General features: G+C 45.3%; 1 protein-coding gene across 2 annotated transcripts in view; it reads left to right on the top strand.

The window, feature by feature from the left end:
- The first annotated feature begins 708 nt into the window (after window positions 1–708).
- The window catches only part of wfs1 (wolframin ER transmembrane glycoprotein), a 36,917-nt gene continuing 18,844 nt past the window's right edge, over window positions 709–18,781 (top strand). For both annotated transcript variants that reach the window (XM_033021034.1, XM_033021026.1), the window contains exons 1-2: window positions 709–953; window positions 14,746–14,831. In XM_033021034.1, the coding sequence (XP_032876925.1) occupies window positions 833–953; window positions 14,746–14,831 (207 nt within the window). In that variant the 5' untranslated portion in view covers window positions 709–832. The remainder of the gene's footprint in view (window positions 954–14,745; window positions 14,832–18,781) is intronic.

The raw sequence follows: 18,781 nt of genomic DNA, 5'->3' as shown, positions 1-18,781 counted from the left end.
GTGGTCGAACTATGGAAAGACAAGTTTGCAGAGACTAAAGGTGGCATATAACGATGCAATGAGAACACTGCTAAGGAAACCTAGATGATGTAGTGCTAGTAACATGTTTGTGGCTGCATGAGTCTGTACTTTAGAAGCTATCCTCAGAAATCATATATATAAATTCATTCTGGCATCAGTCTGAAGAAGGGTTTCGGCCCGAAACGTCGCCTATTTCCTTCGCTCCATAGATGCTGCTGCACCCGCTGAGTTTACCCAGCATTTTTGTGTACCTTCGATCTTCCAGCATCTGCAGTTCCTTCTTGAACACTATATAAATTCATTTGCAGGATAAATGACTCTAAAAATGTAATTATTGTTGCCTTGTCTGCGAATCCCAGCTGTGGAGATACTGGTATCGTTGTCTCGTAGGATATTGATCATTCTTTTAATCTGGATTTTTAATTCATGTATTGTGTTTTTTTTTAAATATATAATTTATGATGCTTTTATGTGATATACTAAGATTTTATATGTATTTTATGATATTTTTTAATATGCAATGCATTTTTATGTAATGCTTACCCCTTGTCTGGACCTCGAGTCCGTAATAAAGTTTTTTATTATTATTCTTATTATTATTAACCCCCTTCTCCCAGAGGTAGTTTGAAGCCGTGAGAAGGGAGGGGCCTGGGAAAACACTCCCTCTGATTGGCTGGGGGTGTGGCCGGGCCGTGGTGACGTCGGCTGGTGGTGACGTCGCTGACTGCGGGTCGGCGGCGGCGGCGCGCGGTCCGGGATCAGGAACTGTACGACTGCAGCAGCGACAGTGGGCGGCGGCTCCTCTGCAGCGATGGAGCCCGAGCAGCCGGCAGTCCCGCCGCACGGCAAGTCACAGCTCAATGCCATTGCCGAAGACGTGCACCGGGATGAGTCAGAGCCTGCCAGCCTTCCGCAATCGGCAGCAGAGGGCGGTCAGTATTTGCACCCTACCTGTCGATAACTGCTTGGTCAACAGTTGGCCGGAGAGAAATCTGTACATGTGATTAGTCCGTATCATTAGTTCCAGCAAGTGCAACATATTCATCTGCATAACCAGAATATTTACCGTTTATTGATCATAGAAGCAATGTTTGCTGAAAAATCTTTGTTGTTTGTGGGTGGGAAAGCCCTTGACATGAGAAAGGTGTGGTGTTCTTTAACTTTTTTTAAAGACAATTTTTATACAACATTTATAATTTAAGCACTTAATAATCTGGACATTTAATAAACTAATTTAAAGCTTTTTTTCAAATGTTGTTAATACTTGTTTTATTGATTAGTTGTTTTTTTATTATCCAATTGAAAAATCAATATATTCCGAGTAAGTCAGAGTCGGAGTAAATCATAGTACGGTACAGATACGGGCTCTTTGGCTCATCTTGTCTCTGTGGTGTTGACATACGAAGCTAGTTCCATTTGCTTGCATTTGGCCCATAACCCTCAGCCCCCTATCTATATTTGTGCCTAAATGTCTTTTGAAGTCAGTCAAAGAGTTAAAAGGAAAACAAAACTGCAGGTACTGAAATCTGAAACAAAAAACAAATGGTGGGAGAACTCAGCCAGTACATCGGTATTTTGAGAAGGAGAAAAATAACAAGGTTTTGAGTCAGTGGCACTTCCTCAGAACTGAGAAATTAAAAGGGTTATATACTCTGCAGATGTGCAGCAGTAATTTGCACTGGGCGTTTCTCCCACTTCTCCCCTGTCCCCTTTCAATGATGCGTATCAGGAGATGTGAAATAACTCGGGAAAAGTAAGACGCTGATGATTTAAGACATACCAACATTTCTCATAGATTGTGAAATCTCATCAAAAATGCCCCAGTGGTTTCAAAGGAATAAAAATTGAGACTGAAAGGACTTAAAAGGAATGGTGGAAGCATATTTCTGGTGTTCAGTTCCATTGATCTCTGAATAATGATTTTCAGTTACACATAAGGGATTTAAGATGCATAAATTGAGGATAATGGAAATAACAGTGCGAATGCAATGATCAGATTGAATCCGAGGATGTAGTTGAAGGACTAAACGAGTACTTAGTATTTGAATTCACCCAGCCAAAGGAGGCGGGGGGAGTTAAGATCAGTGTGAAGTACACAAATATGCCAGGGCAGTTTGAAATCAAGAAGATGGTGGAGTTGGCTCTTGAAATGCTTTAAGGTGGAAAAATAACTACGGCATGGGATTGAGAGAGGGAAGAGAGGAGATTGCTGGGATCATTGGTGAAGTCCCAGAGGACTGGACAGTAACCAATTATGTTCAATTATGAGCCGGTGAGTCTCATTCCAGTGGTAGTAAGGCTGTTGAAGAGGGTTCTTCAAGATAGGATTTGTCAGTCAGTGAGAGTCAGAATGGCTTTGTCTATGACAAGTCATGTGTTACCAACAGATTGAGTTTTTTGAGGGTGGAAGATTAAGATGCATGGATTCATGGTGACATGACAGTTTGGTTTCAGAACTGGCTTACCCATAGTGGTGGACGAGTGTTACTTGGTTGGAGGTCTATGTGGAGATCTGCACTGGGACTTTTGTTTGTGATATGTATAAATGACTTGGACACAAATGTGGGTGGATAGGTTGGTAAGTTTGCAGACAACACCAACATTTCCAACATACATTTCCAACTTGGACTCGCCATTGAGTCAGCAATTAGCATTCCTTAATAGTCACTGACTTTACAAATTCGGGCAATCAGAAAATGTCCAGCAATCAAAATATAAAAGATTAGTTGCTTATTTTTCTTTCTTTTTTTAATAATTTGACCATAGATTTAAAAAAATGAAATCTTTAATTTTTAATTTTGAGAACTTATTTTTAAATAATGTCTTAAATATAGGTTTCGATGTTAATATTTTGTCCACTGTACTTAATTTGACTGCGTAGCTATGTAGCACTATATGATCATCTTTGAAGTTGATAGATCATCATTTTCATCCTAACTGTTAAGAGTCGGATTTGAAATTCATTTGCCGTCTAAAGGATACCCCTCTAATTAGAGTAATCAAGCAAGGAACAGGTATCATGTTACAAGTAGGTGTAATATAAAATATTTTCAATATGACTTAAGTGTAAACAAGCAAGGAGTTGGTTTCATTTTAAGGTATGATCATCACAAATTGGAGCCCCATCTCTCTTCCTCTTTTTTCAGTTTTTTGCTGTCTCATGGCTGGAGATTGAATGTAAGGAGAAAGTATACAGTTACTGCCAACTTAACAGCATTGATGTGCAGAAGGATCTTGAGGTCCAGGTTCATAGCTCTGTGAAAGTGACAACACAAGTTTAAATAATGGTAAAGAAGGAATATGTTATGCTCGCTTTCATCGGCAGGGGCATTGAGTATAACTATCAGGAAGTCATGTTGCAGCTTAATAAAACAGGCTACATTTGGAGTATTGTGAGCAGTGTTGGTCGATACATTACTGGAAGGAGATGGAGGCTTTGGAGAAGGTGCAGAAGATTTTTAAGGAGAGGTTGGACAAATTTGGATTGTTTCCCCGTAAGTGTCAGAGGCTGAGGGAAGATCTGATAGAAATGTATAAAATTACGAGAGGCATAGATAGGGTAGATATCAGAACATTTTTTTTCACATGATGGGACTTTCAAATACTGAGAGATTACTTTAAGGTCAGAGGGGGAAAGTTTTTAAAGGAGATGATTAAAGGTATTTACAGAGTGGTGGGCTGCTGGAATATGCTGCCAGGGATGGTGGTGGAATCAGATATGACGGTGGCATTTAAGAGGCTTTGAGATAGGGATAACGGACCATATTCAGGCAGAAGGGAATTGTTTAACTTGACATCATGTTTGGCACAGACATTGTGGGTCGATGGGCCTGTGCTGTGCTGTTCTATGTTCAGATTCTATTATATAAATGTTTGCTGACATTAATTGGCGTGCAGCAGTGCTTTCTATCAAATGAATTAAGGGTAACCACAGATATTGGATGAATAGTGATGAGAAAATAGTTGGGTGGGGGTAAACAATATTAAACCTGATCAGAATGAAGAGCTGTTTTGCAGGGTTCAGGACATTTGAACAGTCAAAAAAAAATTGGCAAACATTTCCAGTCACTTGGTTTATTAATGAGTCTTTTAGAACAAAACCTTAGTCATTGCTGCATATCCCACTCAAACTGCATCTTCCCACTAATTACTGTTCAATTTATTGATGATTCTTTAAACATATTTACTTTCTAATCTTGAAAGTTTGGATTTTTGTATAATTACTTTGCTTGCTAAGTTCTGCAGAGATCAAGGTGGTTGCCGAGCAGTTCTGGGCAATGCCCAGACTAAACTGCTGCATGCCTTGACAGTATTTGTCTCTGTTCATGTTTTGTGAAGATTCCAATGGCATGACTCACCAGCAGTGAAACAAATCACAATCTGTCCACTTAAATCTCATTGTGTCCATTTGAGCTATGCTGAATCTACTTAGATACAAAATGCTGGAGTAACTCAGTGGGTCAGGCAGCAGCTCTGGAGAGAAGGAATGGGTGATGTTTTGGGTCCCATTCCTTCTATTTCTGGGAATAATACAGAAGGTGCAGGATCAGTTCATTCCAAAGAGGAAGAAAGATTCCAATGGGAGTAAGGGGTGACCGTGGCTGACAAGGCAAGAAAAGATGGGGAGAAAAGATGAGGTACGAAGGTACCTCCTCTGACTCCCATGGCTATCTGGACTATACTTCTTCCCACCCTGCTTCCTGTAAGGACTCCATCCCCTACTCCCAATTCCTCCGTCTACGCCGCATCTGCACCCAGGAGGAGGTGTTCCACACCAGGGCATCAGAGATGTCCTCATTCTTCAGGGAACGGGGGTTCCCCTCTTCTACCATAGATGAGGCTCTCACCAGGGTCTCTTCTATACCCCGTGACTCTGCTCTCACTCCCCATCCCCCCCCCCGTTCGTAACAAGGGCAGAGTGCCCCTTGTCCTCACCTTCCACCCTACCAGCCGTCACATACAACAAATAATCCTCCAACATTTTCGCCACCTCCAACGTGATCCCACCACTTGCCACATCTTCCCATCTCCTCCCCTGTCTGCTTTCCGCAGAGACCGCTCCCTCCGTAACTCCCTGGTCAATTCGTCCCTTCCCACCTGAACCACCCCCTCTCTGGGCAGTTTCCCTTGCAACCGCAAGAAATACTGCACTTGTCGCTTTACCTCCTCCCTTGACTCCATTCAAGCACCTAAGCAGTCTTTCCAGGTGCGGCAGAGGTTCACCTGCACCTCCTCCAACCTCATCTCTTGCATCCGCTGCTCTAGGTGTCAGTTGCTCTACATCGGTGAAACCGAACACCTCCGCTCGGTTTGCAATAACCAACCTGATCTCCCGGTGGCTCAGGACATCAACTCCCCCTCCAATTCCGAATCCGACCTTTCTGTCCTGGGCCTCCTCCATGGCCAGAGTGAGGACCACCGTAGATTGGAGGAGCAGCACCTTGTATTTTGCTTGGGCAGTTTGCACCCCACCCCAGCGGTATGAACATTGACTTCTCTAATTTCAGGTAGTCCTTACTTTCTCCTCCCCTTCTCAGCTCTCCACAAGCCCTCTGGGAGAGCTGAGAAGAAAATTTGCAGATGGCACAAAGCTGGGTGGCAGTGTGCACTGTGAGGAGGATGCTATGAGAATGCAGGGTGACTTGGACAGGTTGGGGGAGTGGGCAGATGCATGGCAGATGCAGTTTAATGTGGCTAAATGGGGGGGGAGAGGGAAACACTTTTTCACACATAGAGTTGTGAGTCTGTGGAATTCTCTGCTTCAGAGGGCGGTGGGGGCCGATTCTCTGGATACTTTCAAGAAAGAGCTAGATCAGGCTATTAAAGATAGCAGAGTCGGGATATGGGGAGAAGGCAGGAACGGGGTACTGATTGTGGATGATCAGCCTTTATTACATTGAATGGCAGTGCTGGCTCGAAGGGCCGAATGGTCTACTCCGGCACCTATTGTCTATTGTCTCCTGAGATGCTGCCTGACCCGCTGATTTACTCCAGCATTTTGTGTCTATCTTCAGTTTAAACCAGCATCTGCAGTTCCTTCCTACACATTTCATCTTCTGGAACTACTTGACTGCTCACCTCCTCGCATGCAAGAGGATGCGAATATTATCCTTCATGAGGATGAACCTTAGAAAGAAGGCCCTCATGATATATCTGGCCTTGGATCTTCAAACCTGCGCTGACCCAGTGGCTAGAGCTTTCGCGGTGAATCTTCAACTTTCACTATTACAGTCCAAGGTCCCTACTTGTTTTAAAAGGACATCCATAACACTAGTGCCCAAGAAGAGAAGATGACATGCCTCAACAAATGCCTAACTGGTGGCACTTGTGTCTGTTGTGATGAAGTACTTTGAGAGGTACGATGAGAATGGGTTATGATACAAATCAACTCCTGCTTTAGTAATGATGTAGACGCAATTCAAGTCACCTACCATCACAACAGATCAACGATGAATGGCTTTATGCTGTTAGGTTTCATTATGCTGGATTTTCATTCTGCGCTGGGCCACTTTGACACAAAGATTGGGTAAGTCAGGCAGTTGTTCATCACCTATAGTTCTGCATTCAACACTATCATCCCTTTCAATCTCAGGGGAACTGGCTCCACTATGCAACTGGATCCTCGACTTCCTTTTCTGCAGATCTTGAGTACGGGACCTATGTACCACCTCACTGACCATCAGCATGGGCACCTCAAGGCTGCATGCTCAGTCCCTGCTCTACTTCATAAAACCATGACCGTGTAGCCAGACACTGCTTCAACGCCATCTTCAGATTTGCCAACGATTCTGTTGCTGTTGCACAAATAATAGATGATGATAGGTCTGAGTACAGCATCAAGACTGGTAATCTGGTGGAATGCTGCCAGAACAAACAATCTTTCTCTCAAAGATAGACACAAAATGTTGTGAGTAACTCAGTAGGTCAGGCAGTATCTCTGGAGAAAATAGATCGGTGACATATTGGGTCAGGACCCCTTCTTCAGACTGATTGACAATAGATAATGGGTGCAGGAGTAGGCCATTCAGCCCTTCGAGCCAGCATCGCCATTGAATGTGATCATGGCTGATCATCCCCAATCCGTACCCTGTTCCTGCCTTCTCCCCAATATCCCCGAACTCCACTATTTTTAAGAGCCTTATCTAGCTCTCTCTTGAAAGCATCCAGAGAACCTGCCTCCACCGCGCTCTGAGACAGAGAATTCCACAGACTCGCCACTCTCTGTGAGAAAAATTGTTTCCTCGTTTCCGTTCTAAATGGTTTGTTCCTTATTCTTAAACTGTGGCCCCTGGTCCTGGACTACCCCAACATCGGGAACATGTTTCCTGTCTCTAGTGTGTCCAAACCCTTAACAATCTAATATGTTTCATTGAGATATCCTCTCATCCTTCTAAACTCCAGAGTGTTCCCATCTGCTCCATTCTCTCAGTATATGACAGTCCCGCCATTCCGAGAATTAACCTTGTAAACCTACGCTGCACTCCTTCAATAGCAAGAATGTCCTTCTTGAAATTAGGGGACAAAAACTGTACACAATACTCCAGGTGTGGTCTCACTAGGGCTCTGTACAACTGCAGAAGGACCTCTTTGCTCCTATATTCGATTTCTCTTGTTATAAAGGCCACCATGCCATTCGCTTTCTTCACTGCCTGCTGTACCTGCATGCTTACTTTCATAGACTGATGTACAGGACCCCCAGATCCCGTTGTACTTCCCCTTTTCCCAACTTGACGCCATTTAGATAGTAATCTGCCTTCCTGTTTTTGCTACCAAAGTGGATAGCCTCACATTTATCTGCATTAAACTTCATCTGCCATGCATCTGCCCACTCCCCCAACCTGTCCAAGTCACCCTGCACTCTCATAGCATCCTCTTCACAGTTCACACTGCCACCCAGCTTTGTGTCATCTGCAAATTTGCTAATGTTACTTTGAATCCCTTCATCCAAATCATTGACATATATTGTAAATAGCTGCGGTCCCAGCACCGAGCCTTGCTGTACCCCACTAGTCACTGCCTGCCATTCTGAAAGGAACCTGTTAATCCCTACTCTTTGTTTCCTGTCAGCACTCTACCCCCAATACCATGTGCCCTAATTTTTCCCACTAATCTCCTATGTGGGACCTTATTAAATGCTTTCTGAAAGTCCAGGTACACTACATCCACTGGCTCTCCCTTGTCCATTTTCCTAGTTACATCTTCAAAAAATTCCAGAAGATTAGTCAAGCATGATTTCCCCTTCGTAAATACATGCTGATCCTGTTACTGCTATCCAAATGTTCGGCTATCTCATCTTTTATAATTGACTCCAGCATCTACCCCACCACCGATGTCAGGCTAACTGGTCTATAATTCCCTAATTCAGAGGGGAACGCTTGAAGTGTGGGCTGCGTCTTCCTCCAATCAGGGCGTACATGGATGACATGACCACAATAACAACAACAAAAGCATGCACCAAACGCCTGCTGGATAAACTCCAGGAAAATATCAAATGGGCATGAATGCAGTATTTCCATTGTCAAAGGCCGGCTCACTGACGAAAGGTTCCGCATCAATAACGAGACAATACCAACTGTCCTGGAGAAGCCTGTCAAAAGCCTCGGGCGATGGTACACCGCATACCTCAAGGATACAGAGCAGGTGGAACAACTCCAGCAGGATACAATCAGTGGCCTCAAGCAAATCAACAAAACTGCTCACCCAGGGAAGCTGAAGCTTTGGTGCCTTCAATTCGGTTTACTGCCCCGACTCATGTGGCCAATTACCATCTACGAGGTCACTCTATCCCATGTCAACCAGCTGGAGAGACTGGTGAACTCACAAGTGAGGAAGTGGCTTGGGCGACCGAGACGCCTCGGCAGCATAGGGGTCTATGGGAATGGAGCCCTCTCACTGCCAGTCTCAAGCCTGGTGGAGGAGAACAAATGTGCCAAAGTGAGGCTGGACTCGACACTAACACAATCCCAGGACCCAATAATAAGAGGTGTCGCTCCAACCCTAGCAACAGGGAAGAAATGGACTCCAGCAGCAGTGGTACTGGACGCAAAATCCGCCCTCCAACACCGGGACATAGTGGGCCATGTTCAACAAGGCCGAGGGGGCTTTGGCCTGGGAGCAATGAAACCTACCTGGCAAAAGGCTACTCCAGCTGAATGTCGGCACCTGGTGGTGGATGAGGTGCGCCACCAGGAAGAAGCAGCCAGGTGTGCCAAAGCCATATCCCAAGCCAAACAAGGCCGCCGGGTGATGTGGGATGGCGTTGAGAGGAGGAAGATCACATGGAGAGAGCTGTCGACCTTGGAGTCAAATAAGTTGAGCTTCATTATCAGAGCCACATATGATGTCCTTCCCTCTTTCACAAACCTAAATCTTTGGCTGGGAGAGGATCCAGCCTGCCTCCTGTGTGCAGTTCCAGCAAACCTCAAGCACATCCTGGTCGGTTGTAAGACCAGCCTAACACTAGGCAGATACACCTGGCGATACAACCAGGTGCTGAGGTGTTTGCAGCTGAACTCGAGGGCAAGAGAGTTACCACCAACGCCATGCCTATCAATGCCCAGATAACATTCCCGCAAATACCATCCTTCATCTGGGAAGGAGAGAAACGGAGGACTAACCCCTCACCTCTCAACTCATGCCCACTGAACGCAGCCAGGGACTGGGAAATGCGTGTTGACCTAGGCCAGAGGCTTTCATTCCCAGTTGAAATCGTAGTTACCAACCTGCGACCAGACCTCGTTCTCTGGTCCAACTCCTGTCGGCGTGTTTTCATCATTGAGCTGACGGTCCCATGGGAGGAGGCCGTGGACGAGGCTTATGAAAGAAAAAGGCTTTAATATTCAAACCTTGCAGCAGAGGCGAGAGGAGAGAGGTTGGAGTGTAGGGGTGTGTCCAGTGGAGGTGGGGTGCAGGGGCTTTGCAGCCAGTTCCACCGCAAGGCTCCTGAGGGAAGTAGGAGTCAGAGGGCAAGCACAAAGGAGGGCAATAAAATAACTTGCCAATGCCGCCGAACGGAGCAGTCACTGGCTGTGGCTGAAGAGGAAAGATGCTGTCTGGGCTGCCACATGACCATCTAGAGGCTAACCATAAGACACATACTCCGGTCTGATCACCCTGTGGTGGGCCTGCCTCGACTGAGGGTGTCTTGTGATAAAAGGCTGAAACACCCAGTGATGTTGAGGTACACAACTGAAGATGTGTCTGATTGGTAGCAAAATCACCTAGTGGTCATCCCCAAGAATACCGGGTGTCAATTGTGGTGAAGAACCTTAGGGATTGTAACATCCAGTCCTACTAAACAACCTGTTTTCTCTCTACCACCTTTCTTAAAAAGTGGGATAACATTAGCTGCCCTCCAATCCACAGGAACTGATCCTGAGTCAATAGAACATTGGAAAATTATCGCCAATGTATCCACGATTTCTAGAGCCACTTCCTTAAGTACCCTGGGATGCAGACCATCAGGCCCATGGGATTTATCAGCCTTCAGTCCCATCAGTCTATCCAACACCATTTCCTGCCTAATGTGGATTTCCTTCAGTTCATCTGTCACCCCAGATTCTCTGGCCACTACTATATCAGGAAGATTGTTTGTGTCCTCCTTAGTGAAGACAGATCCAAAGTGCCTGTTCAACTCATCTGCCATTTCCTTGTTCCCCATAATAAATTCACCTTTTTCAGTCTTCAAGGGTCCAACTTTGGCCTTAACTATTTTTTTCCTCTTCACATTCCTAAAGAAGCCTTTACTATCCTGCTTTATATTCTTGGCTAGCTTACCTCATCTTTTCTCCCTGTATTGTCTTTTTGGTTATCTTCTGTTGTTCTTTAAACATTACCCAATCCTCTTGCTTCCCGCTCATCTTTGCTACGTTGTACTTCTCTTTAATGTTTATACTGTCCCTGACGTCCCTTGTCAGCCATGGTCGTCCCTTTCTCCCTTGGAATTTTTCTTCCTCCTAGGAATGAACTGATCCTGCACCTTCTGTATTGTTCCTAGAAACACCTGCCATTTTTGTTCCGCTGTCATCCCTGCTAGGGTATCTTTCCAGTCAACTTTGGCCAGCTCCTCCCTCATGGACCCATAGTCCACTTTATTCAACTGCAACACTGACACCTCCGATCTACCCTTCTCCCTCTCCAATTGTAGATTAAACCTGACCATGTTATGGCCACTGCTTCCTAATGGCTCATTAACCTCGAGGTCCTTTATCAAATCCAGTTATTTACATAACACTAAATCCCTGGTAGGCTCCAATACAAGCTGTTCTAAGAATCCATCACAAAGGCACTCTACAAATTCCCTTTCTAGGGGTCCAGTACCAACCTAATTTTTCCAGTCTACCTGCATGTTGAAATCTCCCTTAACAACCACAGCATTACCTTTACTACATGCCAATTTAAACTCCTGATTCAACTTGCGCCCTATGTCCAGGCTACTGTTTGGGGGGCTGTAGATTAGTCCCATTAGGGTCTTTTTACCCTTGCAATTCCTTAGTTCTATCCATACTGACTCCATATCTCCTGTTTCAATGTCACCCCTTGCAAAGGACTGAATTTCATTCCTCACCAACAGGGCAACCCCACCCCCTCTGCCCACCTGTCTGTCTTTTTGATAGGAGGTATACCCATGAATATTCAGTTCCCAGCCCTGCTCCTCTTGCAGCCATGTCTCAGTAATTCCCACAACATCATACTTGCCAGTTTCTAACTGAGCCTCAAGCTCATCCACTTTATTCCTTATACTTCGCGCATTCATATACAGCACTTTGACCTCCGTATTCACTTCCCCCTCGCACCGCTCGCAATTGGCCCTGACCTTACTCTGTTGTCCCTTCTCGAGCTTTCCTTCCCATTAATTCGAGAACCTTTTGTAATTTTTCCTGTAGCCACTTCCCCTTCAACTCCATCTTTATACTCCCAATTTGTCAATCCCTCCCCCCCACTATTTAGTTTAAACCCACACGTGTAGCCCTAGCAAACCTGCCTGCCAGAATGTCAGTCCCCCTCTAGTTAAGGTGTAACCCGTCCCTTTTGTACAGGTCACCCCTACTACCCCAGAAGAGATTGCAAAGGGGAGCGGGGGGGAAAAACTCAAAGTGAGAAGAAATCAAGGCCAGGAACAGATGATCCCTGGTGAGGGGGTTCCCAGACAGGCAGATTGAGGTAATCTGTTGCTGACTGTGATTTTTTTTGGCCCCTTCTCGATTAGTTCTCCATCCCCCGCAATCAGTCTGAAGAAGGGTCCCGACCCAAAACACCACCTATCCCTTTTCTCTGGAGATGCTGCCTGACCCGCTGAGTTATTCCAGCATTTTCTGTCTATCTTTGGTATAAACCAGCATCAGCAGTTCCTTGTTATTAAATTTAATCCTTCTCTGAACATGAGCAAGATCAAGGAGTTGATTATTGATTGAGGAACCATGGACCTGTCTTCATTGACAGTCAACTGCTTTGAGTTCGTGGGCGTGTACATCTCTGAAGATCTGTCTTGGGGCCCAGCTTATTGATGCAATTACAAAGAAAACTATGTAAACATTTATTACAAAGACACCAATGTCTCTACTTAAGTTTGAGAAGATTCAGCATATCACTGAAGACTCTATCGAACTTCTACTAATGTACAATGGAAAGACAGTGCTGAAGTAACTCAGATTCTCTGGGGATAATTTCGGGTTGGCACTGAAGAAGGGTCCTGACCCGAAACGTCACCTATCCATAATCTCCAGAGATGCTGCCTGACCTGCTGAGTTACCCCAGCATTTTGTCTAGATTTGTAATCCAGTATCTGCTGTTCCTTGTTGCTACACTCTTGACTTTTGATTCTGTGTAGCATTTACAGTATATACTAGACCAAGTGCAGACCCATTGGGTCTGTTCCCCCAACGTGCGGTTGTGGGGGGGGGAGGCGGCATGCAGCGTCACACACTAACTACCCCCCCCACTCACGCTAATGGAGGGGAGAGAGAGGGGGGAGAGGGGAGGAGGAGAGAGGGGGGAGGAGAGAGGGGGGAGGAGAGAGGGGGGGAGGAGAGAGGGAGTGCTGAGGGGGGTGAGATGGGGGCGGTGGGGAGCAGGGAGGGGGAGGATGGGTGGAGGGAAGGGGGTGTGTGTAGGGGAGGGGGGTTTGGGGGGGAGGTGAGGGGGGAGATGGGGGGAGGGGAGGAGGGGGGGAGAAAAAGAGGGAGATTAGACGGAGAGGGAGGGTGGAGCAGGAGGGAGGAGGGGGGGCGGAGGAGAGGGGGAGACAGAGGGGGGAGAGAGGAGAGGGAGAGAGAGGGAGAGGAGAGAGGAGAGGAGGAGGAGAGGGGAGGGAGAGAGGGGAGTGGAGGGGGGGGAGAGGAGGGGGGGAGGGGAGAGGGGGGGGGAGAGAGACTTACCACTGCAGCTGTGTATCTTGCGCAATTGCACGAGGCTGATTCAAAATACACTTTTATCATTTTAAATAAATTTGACAAATGTGCAGCCTGTACAAGATCAGTAAAACTTATGGGACGTTGCCATTTTGTGTTTTCCAGCTAGCCAGTCAATGTGTTATCTCCTGAACCGTAAGCTCAATATTCTTTCCAGTGGCAGAGTCTGTGGTTCCCACTTTGGTCTCATCAGTCATCTCATAAGCTGCAAAGCCAGAGATGAAGTAACTAATCCTCGATGTTGAGAGATTGCCTAAAATGATTATGTCAGCACCTTCCTGGATTTGTTTATCCATGCACCCATATCATGAAATATAATTTCCCCCACTTAAACACTTATGCCCCTGTACCACTTAGGAAACCTGAACGGAAACCTCTGGAGACTTTGCCCATCACCCAAGGTTTCCGTGTGGTTCCCGGAGGTTGCAGGTAGTGGAAGCAGGTAGGGAGACTGACAAAAACCTGCGGGAACCGCACGGAAACCTTGGATGGGGCGCAAAGTCTCCAGAGGTTTCCGTTCGGGTTTCCTAAGTGGGACGGGGCATAACTTTCCAAGGGAAAACTCTGGTTTTATTCTTTTCCCAAAAGGTACTATCTTGAGCTTGTCTATTTTGAAGTTCATTTACTAATTAAATAGACATTCAATTAATATATGTTGGCTTGGTTCTCTGTAGTGACCACAAATTTGCAAAATATTAAATTGCGCTTCCAATCCCTGGGGTTAGATGTTTTCTGTATGTCATAAGTGGATCTTGTTGTGATCTTCGGGGGAAATGTCAAACTTTTGTTTCCAGTTTGGGTGGTGACTATTTTTAACCATTTGCAGCCAGCTAATTAACCTGCCTTTTGCAGCCAGCCTCTGCCTGCCCCAGATTATAGATTCTTCATTTGCTTGTGCTTTTTGCTGCTTTAACTCAATTTTTTTTACCATAAAATAATATAGGTTTTATTGAAATACACTATCAGTATAATTATAAAACGATTCAATAGGCCTGGTCAATAAAGTTCATCAGGCTAACTAATCATTAAAGGGAAAATATTTAGTGGGTTGTCTTCATTCACTACTGGCCCAACGGGAATCTGCTGGTATCATCTAATTCAACAGATGCCTTGTGTAGTGGCACAATTTATTGTCTTAACTTTTCAAATGCCTACAAAATCATGAGCTCTGTAATATGGTATATTTGTTTAACATTTATTTATGCGCTTAACTTTAGCAATAAGTAAGATAGATGATGTTAGACTTTGCACCAAAGAAAGGCAAAGATGATTTATGAAACTAATGGGTTTCTTTTGGTCTGCTCCATTTTTTCAGTGGAACCACTAAATGAGGAAGAAGAGATATCAATAGAGGAACAAAAACAGAAAGCCAGAGATGGTGATGCAGCGGCACAGACTGAGGTAGAATTAGAACATTTTGCAAAGAAACTCAGTGATTCAAATGCAGAGGTTGTTCTGTTATAAGGCAAAGCTTGTGTTCCGAAGAAACTTTGTGTTATCGAAAATCGTGTTAAAAATACAATTGAGGGTTAGGGGCTAGAGAATTTCAGGCTAAAAATAATTTATTAAATAAGTTATTTTTCCTGTAGAATTTCAAAAACTGGTCTTTTCAATATCAATAAGTTTATTTTAGTACTATGAACTAAAAATACTGAAAGCTGTTTCTTACATTATTTACTAGAGTATTGTTGCACTAGTGTCAATAGAAGCAATTGCTTGTCAACTTCAGGGGCCACCAGTGATTAAAGTTGCAGCAAGAGAACCACTTAAAAGTCACGTAGGAAATTGACAAGCAGAAACAAAGCTGCCTTGGATTAAACAGCATAAGGGACAAAATTAAAGAGTGGTTCTCTTGTTCCCAATCAAAATCTCCAAATAACAAATTTGGAGATATATTTGGAGCGGTAGAGTTGCTGCCTCGCAGTGCTTGCAGCGCCAGAGTTCCGGGTTCGATCCCAACTACGGGTGCTGTCTGTACGGAGTTTGTACGTTCTCCTCGTGACGGCATGGGTTTTCTCTGAGATCTTTAGTTTCCTCCCACACTCCAAAGACGTACAGGTTTGTAGGTTAATTGGCTTGATAAATGTAAAAAATTGTCCCTAGTGTATGTAGGATGGTGTTAATATGCGGCGATCGCTGGTCGGCCCGGACCCGGTGGGCCTAAGGGCCTGTTTCCGCACGATATCTCTAAAAACTAAAACTAAATACAAATGGTGCTCCCTAATTTATCATTCTCCGTACAGCTAATTTACGTTTTGGAAATAAAGAACTATCTGTACTCGGTAAATATTGATCTAATATTTAAATAATCTTTACATATCTTACACAAGAAATTGGGAGGAAGGAATCAAATGTTTAAGAATTCTGTTGTGGCATATCCGTGAGACTTGCTCATCTACATCTCGATGTGCATGGTTCACTTTACATCATTTTTATCGTCCAACTCCACTCCATACACTCACATACAAATTGTCAGGTGCATTGTGTCTGCTTTATAGAACAATTTTGAACTTGGTTTAGTTTCTTAATTTGGCTCATATAATACAACTAGATTAAGTGGGACCCGTTGGGTCCCAGCTTCACAAGAGAGGGCTGGTCCCCCAACACAATATACCACCTCTCCTCCAATTCGGCACTAGCATGCGTGTTGTGGGCCGAAGGGACTGGTTTCCAGAGGGCTATATGGACATTGTGGGCACACACACACGCTCGCTCACGCCCACTCACACAGACACACTCGCGCAGACAATATTGTGTACTTCTTATTCTTAGCTTACTTGCTTTCCTTGTAGAGATAGAATATGGCACTTCCTTTCTCGTTCGTTCTATTCTCAGTATCATACAATTATTATTCAACATGGTAGACATAATTTGAAAGAGCATTCTGATGAGAATGGAGATGGCCTAAGAATCAAACTGGCAAAAGCTGTATTTGAAGGAAATTCCTTGTTTATTGAATTGGTAAGACAACGAGCAATTGATATTGAGATGACAGCGGTACAAGTATATCTTTAGACCTTGGGAGGTTGAAATTACTGTTTTGAGGAACAGTTAATTCCAATGAGGAATTTTATTCCCAGTTGTGAGATATCAAATAGTCATTCAATTTGCTATTTTTGATTTGACTACTTGGGTGTACAATCTTGATTCTGGTGTAATTGAGCAATAGCAGGTTTACCTTAACTATGCAAAATTATTGGAAGTGTCTGTGATAGATGAAGAGTAAGGGAGAGAAGATTAAGAAGAGGTTTGATGTGATGAGTGACCACCTATGCCCATAGAGAACCATAGATATGTACAGTACAGAAATTGGCCCTTCGGCTACACGCATCCATGCTGACCTTTTTGCCCATTTCTGCCAATCCAATTTGCCTGCATTAGCTCTATTCTACGCCTTGCCCAATTCAAGTGCCTGTCTGAATGTGTCACAAATGCAGTGATTATATCTGATTTCACTATCTCTTCTGGCAGTGAGTTCCAGATATTAGCATTCCCCTCATACTCTTTAAAATTCTTTCCCCATCTTAAATCTGTGGCCTCATGTTGTTGACATCCCTTCCATGGGGAAAAAAAGATTTTGACCAACTATCCCATCTTTGTCATATAATTGTACTAGACCAAGTGCAGACCCGTTGGGTCTGTCCCCCCAACGTGCGGTTGTGGGGGGGGGGGGGAGGTGGCACGCAGCGTCACACACACTAACTATCCACCCCCCCCCACACTCACGCTAATTACCCCCTTGATATTATATTAATATTATTAATTTGCTCCTTTTACCCATAACCACCCTATCTACTGATGCATAGCCCCCAACTTGCAGTCACATCTAGAGAGGAGGGGGGGGGGGGCGGGCGGGCAGGGGTAGAGCGTGAGGGCAGAGAGAGAAGGGGCAGAGGCAGAGAGAGAGACAGAGACACAGAGAGAGGGGCAAGAGGGATAGGGGGGTGGAGAGGTGGATAAGAGGGAAGGTGGGGGAGGAGAGGAGGAGAGGAGGAGAGAGAGAGGGTGTGAGGGGGAGAGAGAGGGGGTGCTGAGAGGGGGGCGAGGTGGGGAGCAGGGAGGGGGAGGGTGGAGGAAAGAGGGTAGGGGGTGTGAGGGAGGGGGTGTAGGGAGGGAGGGGTGGGGGAGGGAGGAGGGGAGAGAAGAGGGGGGCGAGAGCGGGAATGAGGAGGGAGAGATGAGGGTGTGCTGACCCGAGGGGTAGGGGAGAGGTGGGGAGCGGGAGGGAGGTGGAGCGAGGAGGGTAGGGGTGTAGGGCAAGGGGGTAGGGGTGTGTGTGAAGGGACTGGGTTTAGGGAGGAATGGTGGGGCGGGGAGGGGGGGAGAAAACGAGTGGGGGAAGAGAGAAGATTGGGGGGAGAGGAGGGGTGAGGTGGGGAGAGGAGGGGGGGAGGGCGAGGAGAGGGGGGAGACGAAAGGGGAGGGGGGGAGACGAAAGGGGAGGGGGGTGAGGAGAGGAAAGGGAGGGGGGGATAGGAGGAGGGGGTGGGAGAGGAGAGACCGGGAGAGGAGAGAGGGGGGGGGGCGGAAAGGGGGGAACCTAAAAAACATTTTAGAACCAAAAAAGACACATTCTGCAAGCATTGTAGAACCAAAAGAGACACTTTTTGCAAACATTTTAGAACCAATAAACACTTTTTGCAAATATTTTAGAACCAATAAACACTTTTTGCAAACATTTTAGAACCAATAGACACATTCTGCAAGCGTTTTAGAACCACTAAGGACACTTGCATTTGAGTAGACATGTTTTCAGTGTTATTCACAGCTCAGAGAAACTTAACCCTCTGCCTTCCTCCAGCTTGCAGACACTGATTAAGGCACACCACTTCCTGGTTTTATAGTCCCTCCCCCCTGCAGCCAGCAGGGGCAGCAGAGAGAATGGGGAATTTTGTAAAATCATTAATATCTCTGTCATTTTTCATCGACCGGAAAAATCCTCGGCACACATACGGCGGAGGGGGGCTCTGAACGAGGTGGCCAAAAATGACGGCTGTAGGCGGCGGCGTTCTCTTGGAAATCGCAGCACAGATTGCCAAAACCGGTCAAGAACAGACTTTTAGTAATATAGATAACCCTCTATCAGGTCGTCACCCAGATAACTTTTCAGGGAAACCAAACCCTTCCCAAAACCTCTGTCCCTGACCATTGGTGTACAGCATGGATTGCTGATGAGGCGCTTGTTGCTTGGGATATTAACGATCTGGATGTGAATGTATGAGACATGATATATACGTTTTCAAATGACACAAAGGTTGGTCAGATATTTTATTTAACAAGGAAAATAGTTTCAGACTACTGCAGGATCCAATTAGATAGCTCACCTTGGATCCTGTGTGTCTAAAGGGCCT

The sequence above is a fragment of the Amblyraja radiata genome, chromosome 1 (assembly GCF_010909765.2).
Source record: "Amblyraja radiata isolate CabotCenter1 chromosome 1, sAmbRad1.1.pri, whole genome shotgun sequence".
Lineage (NCBI taxonomy): Eukaryota > Metazoa > Chordata > Chondrichthyes > Rajiformes > Rajidae > Amblyraja > Amblyraja radiata.
This window is presented reverse-complemented; position numbering and strand designations above follow the sequence as displayed.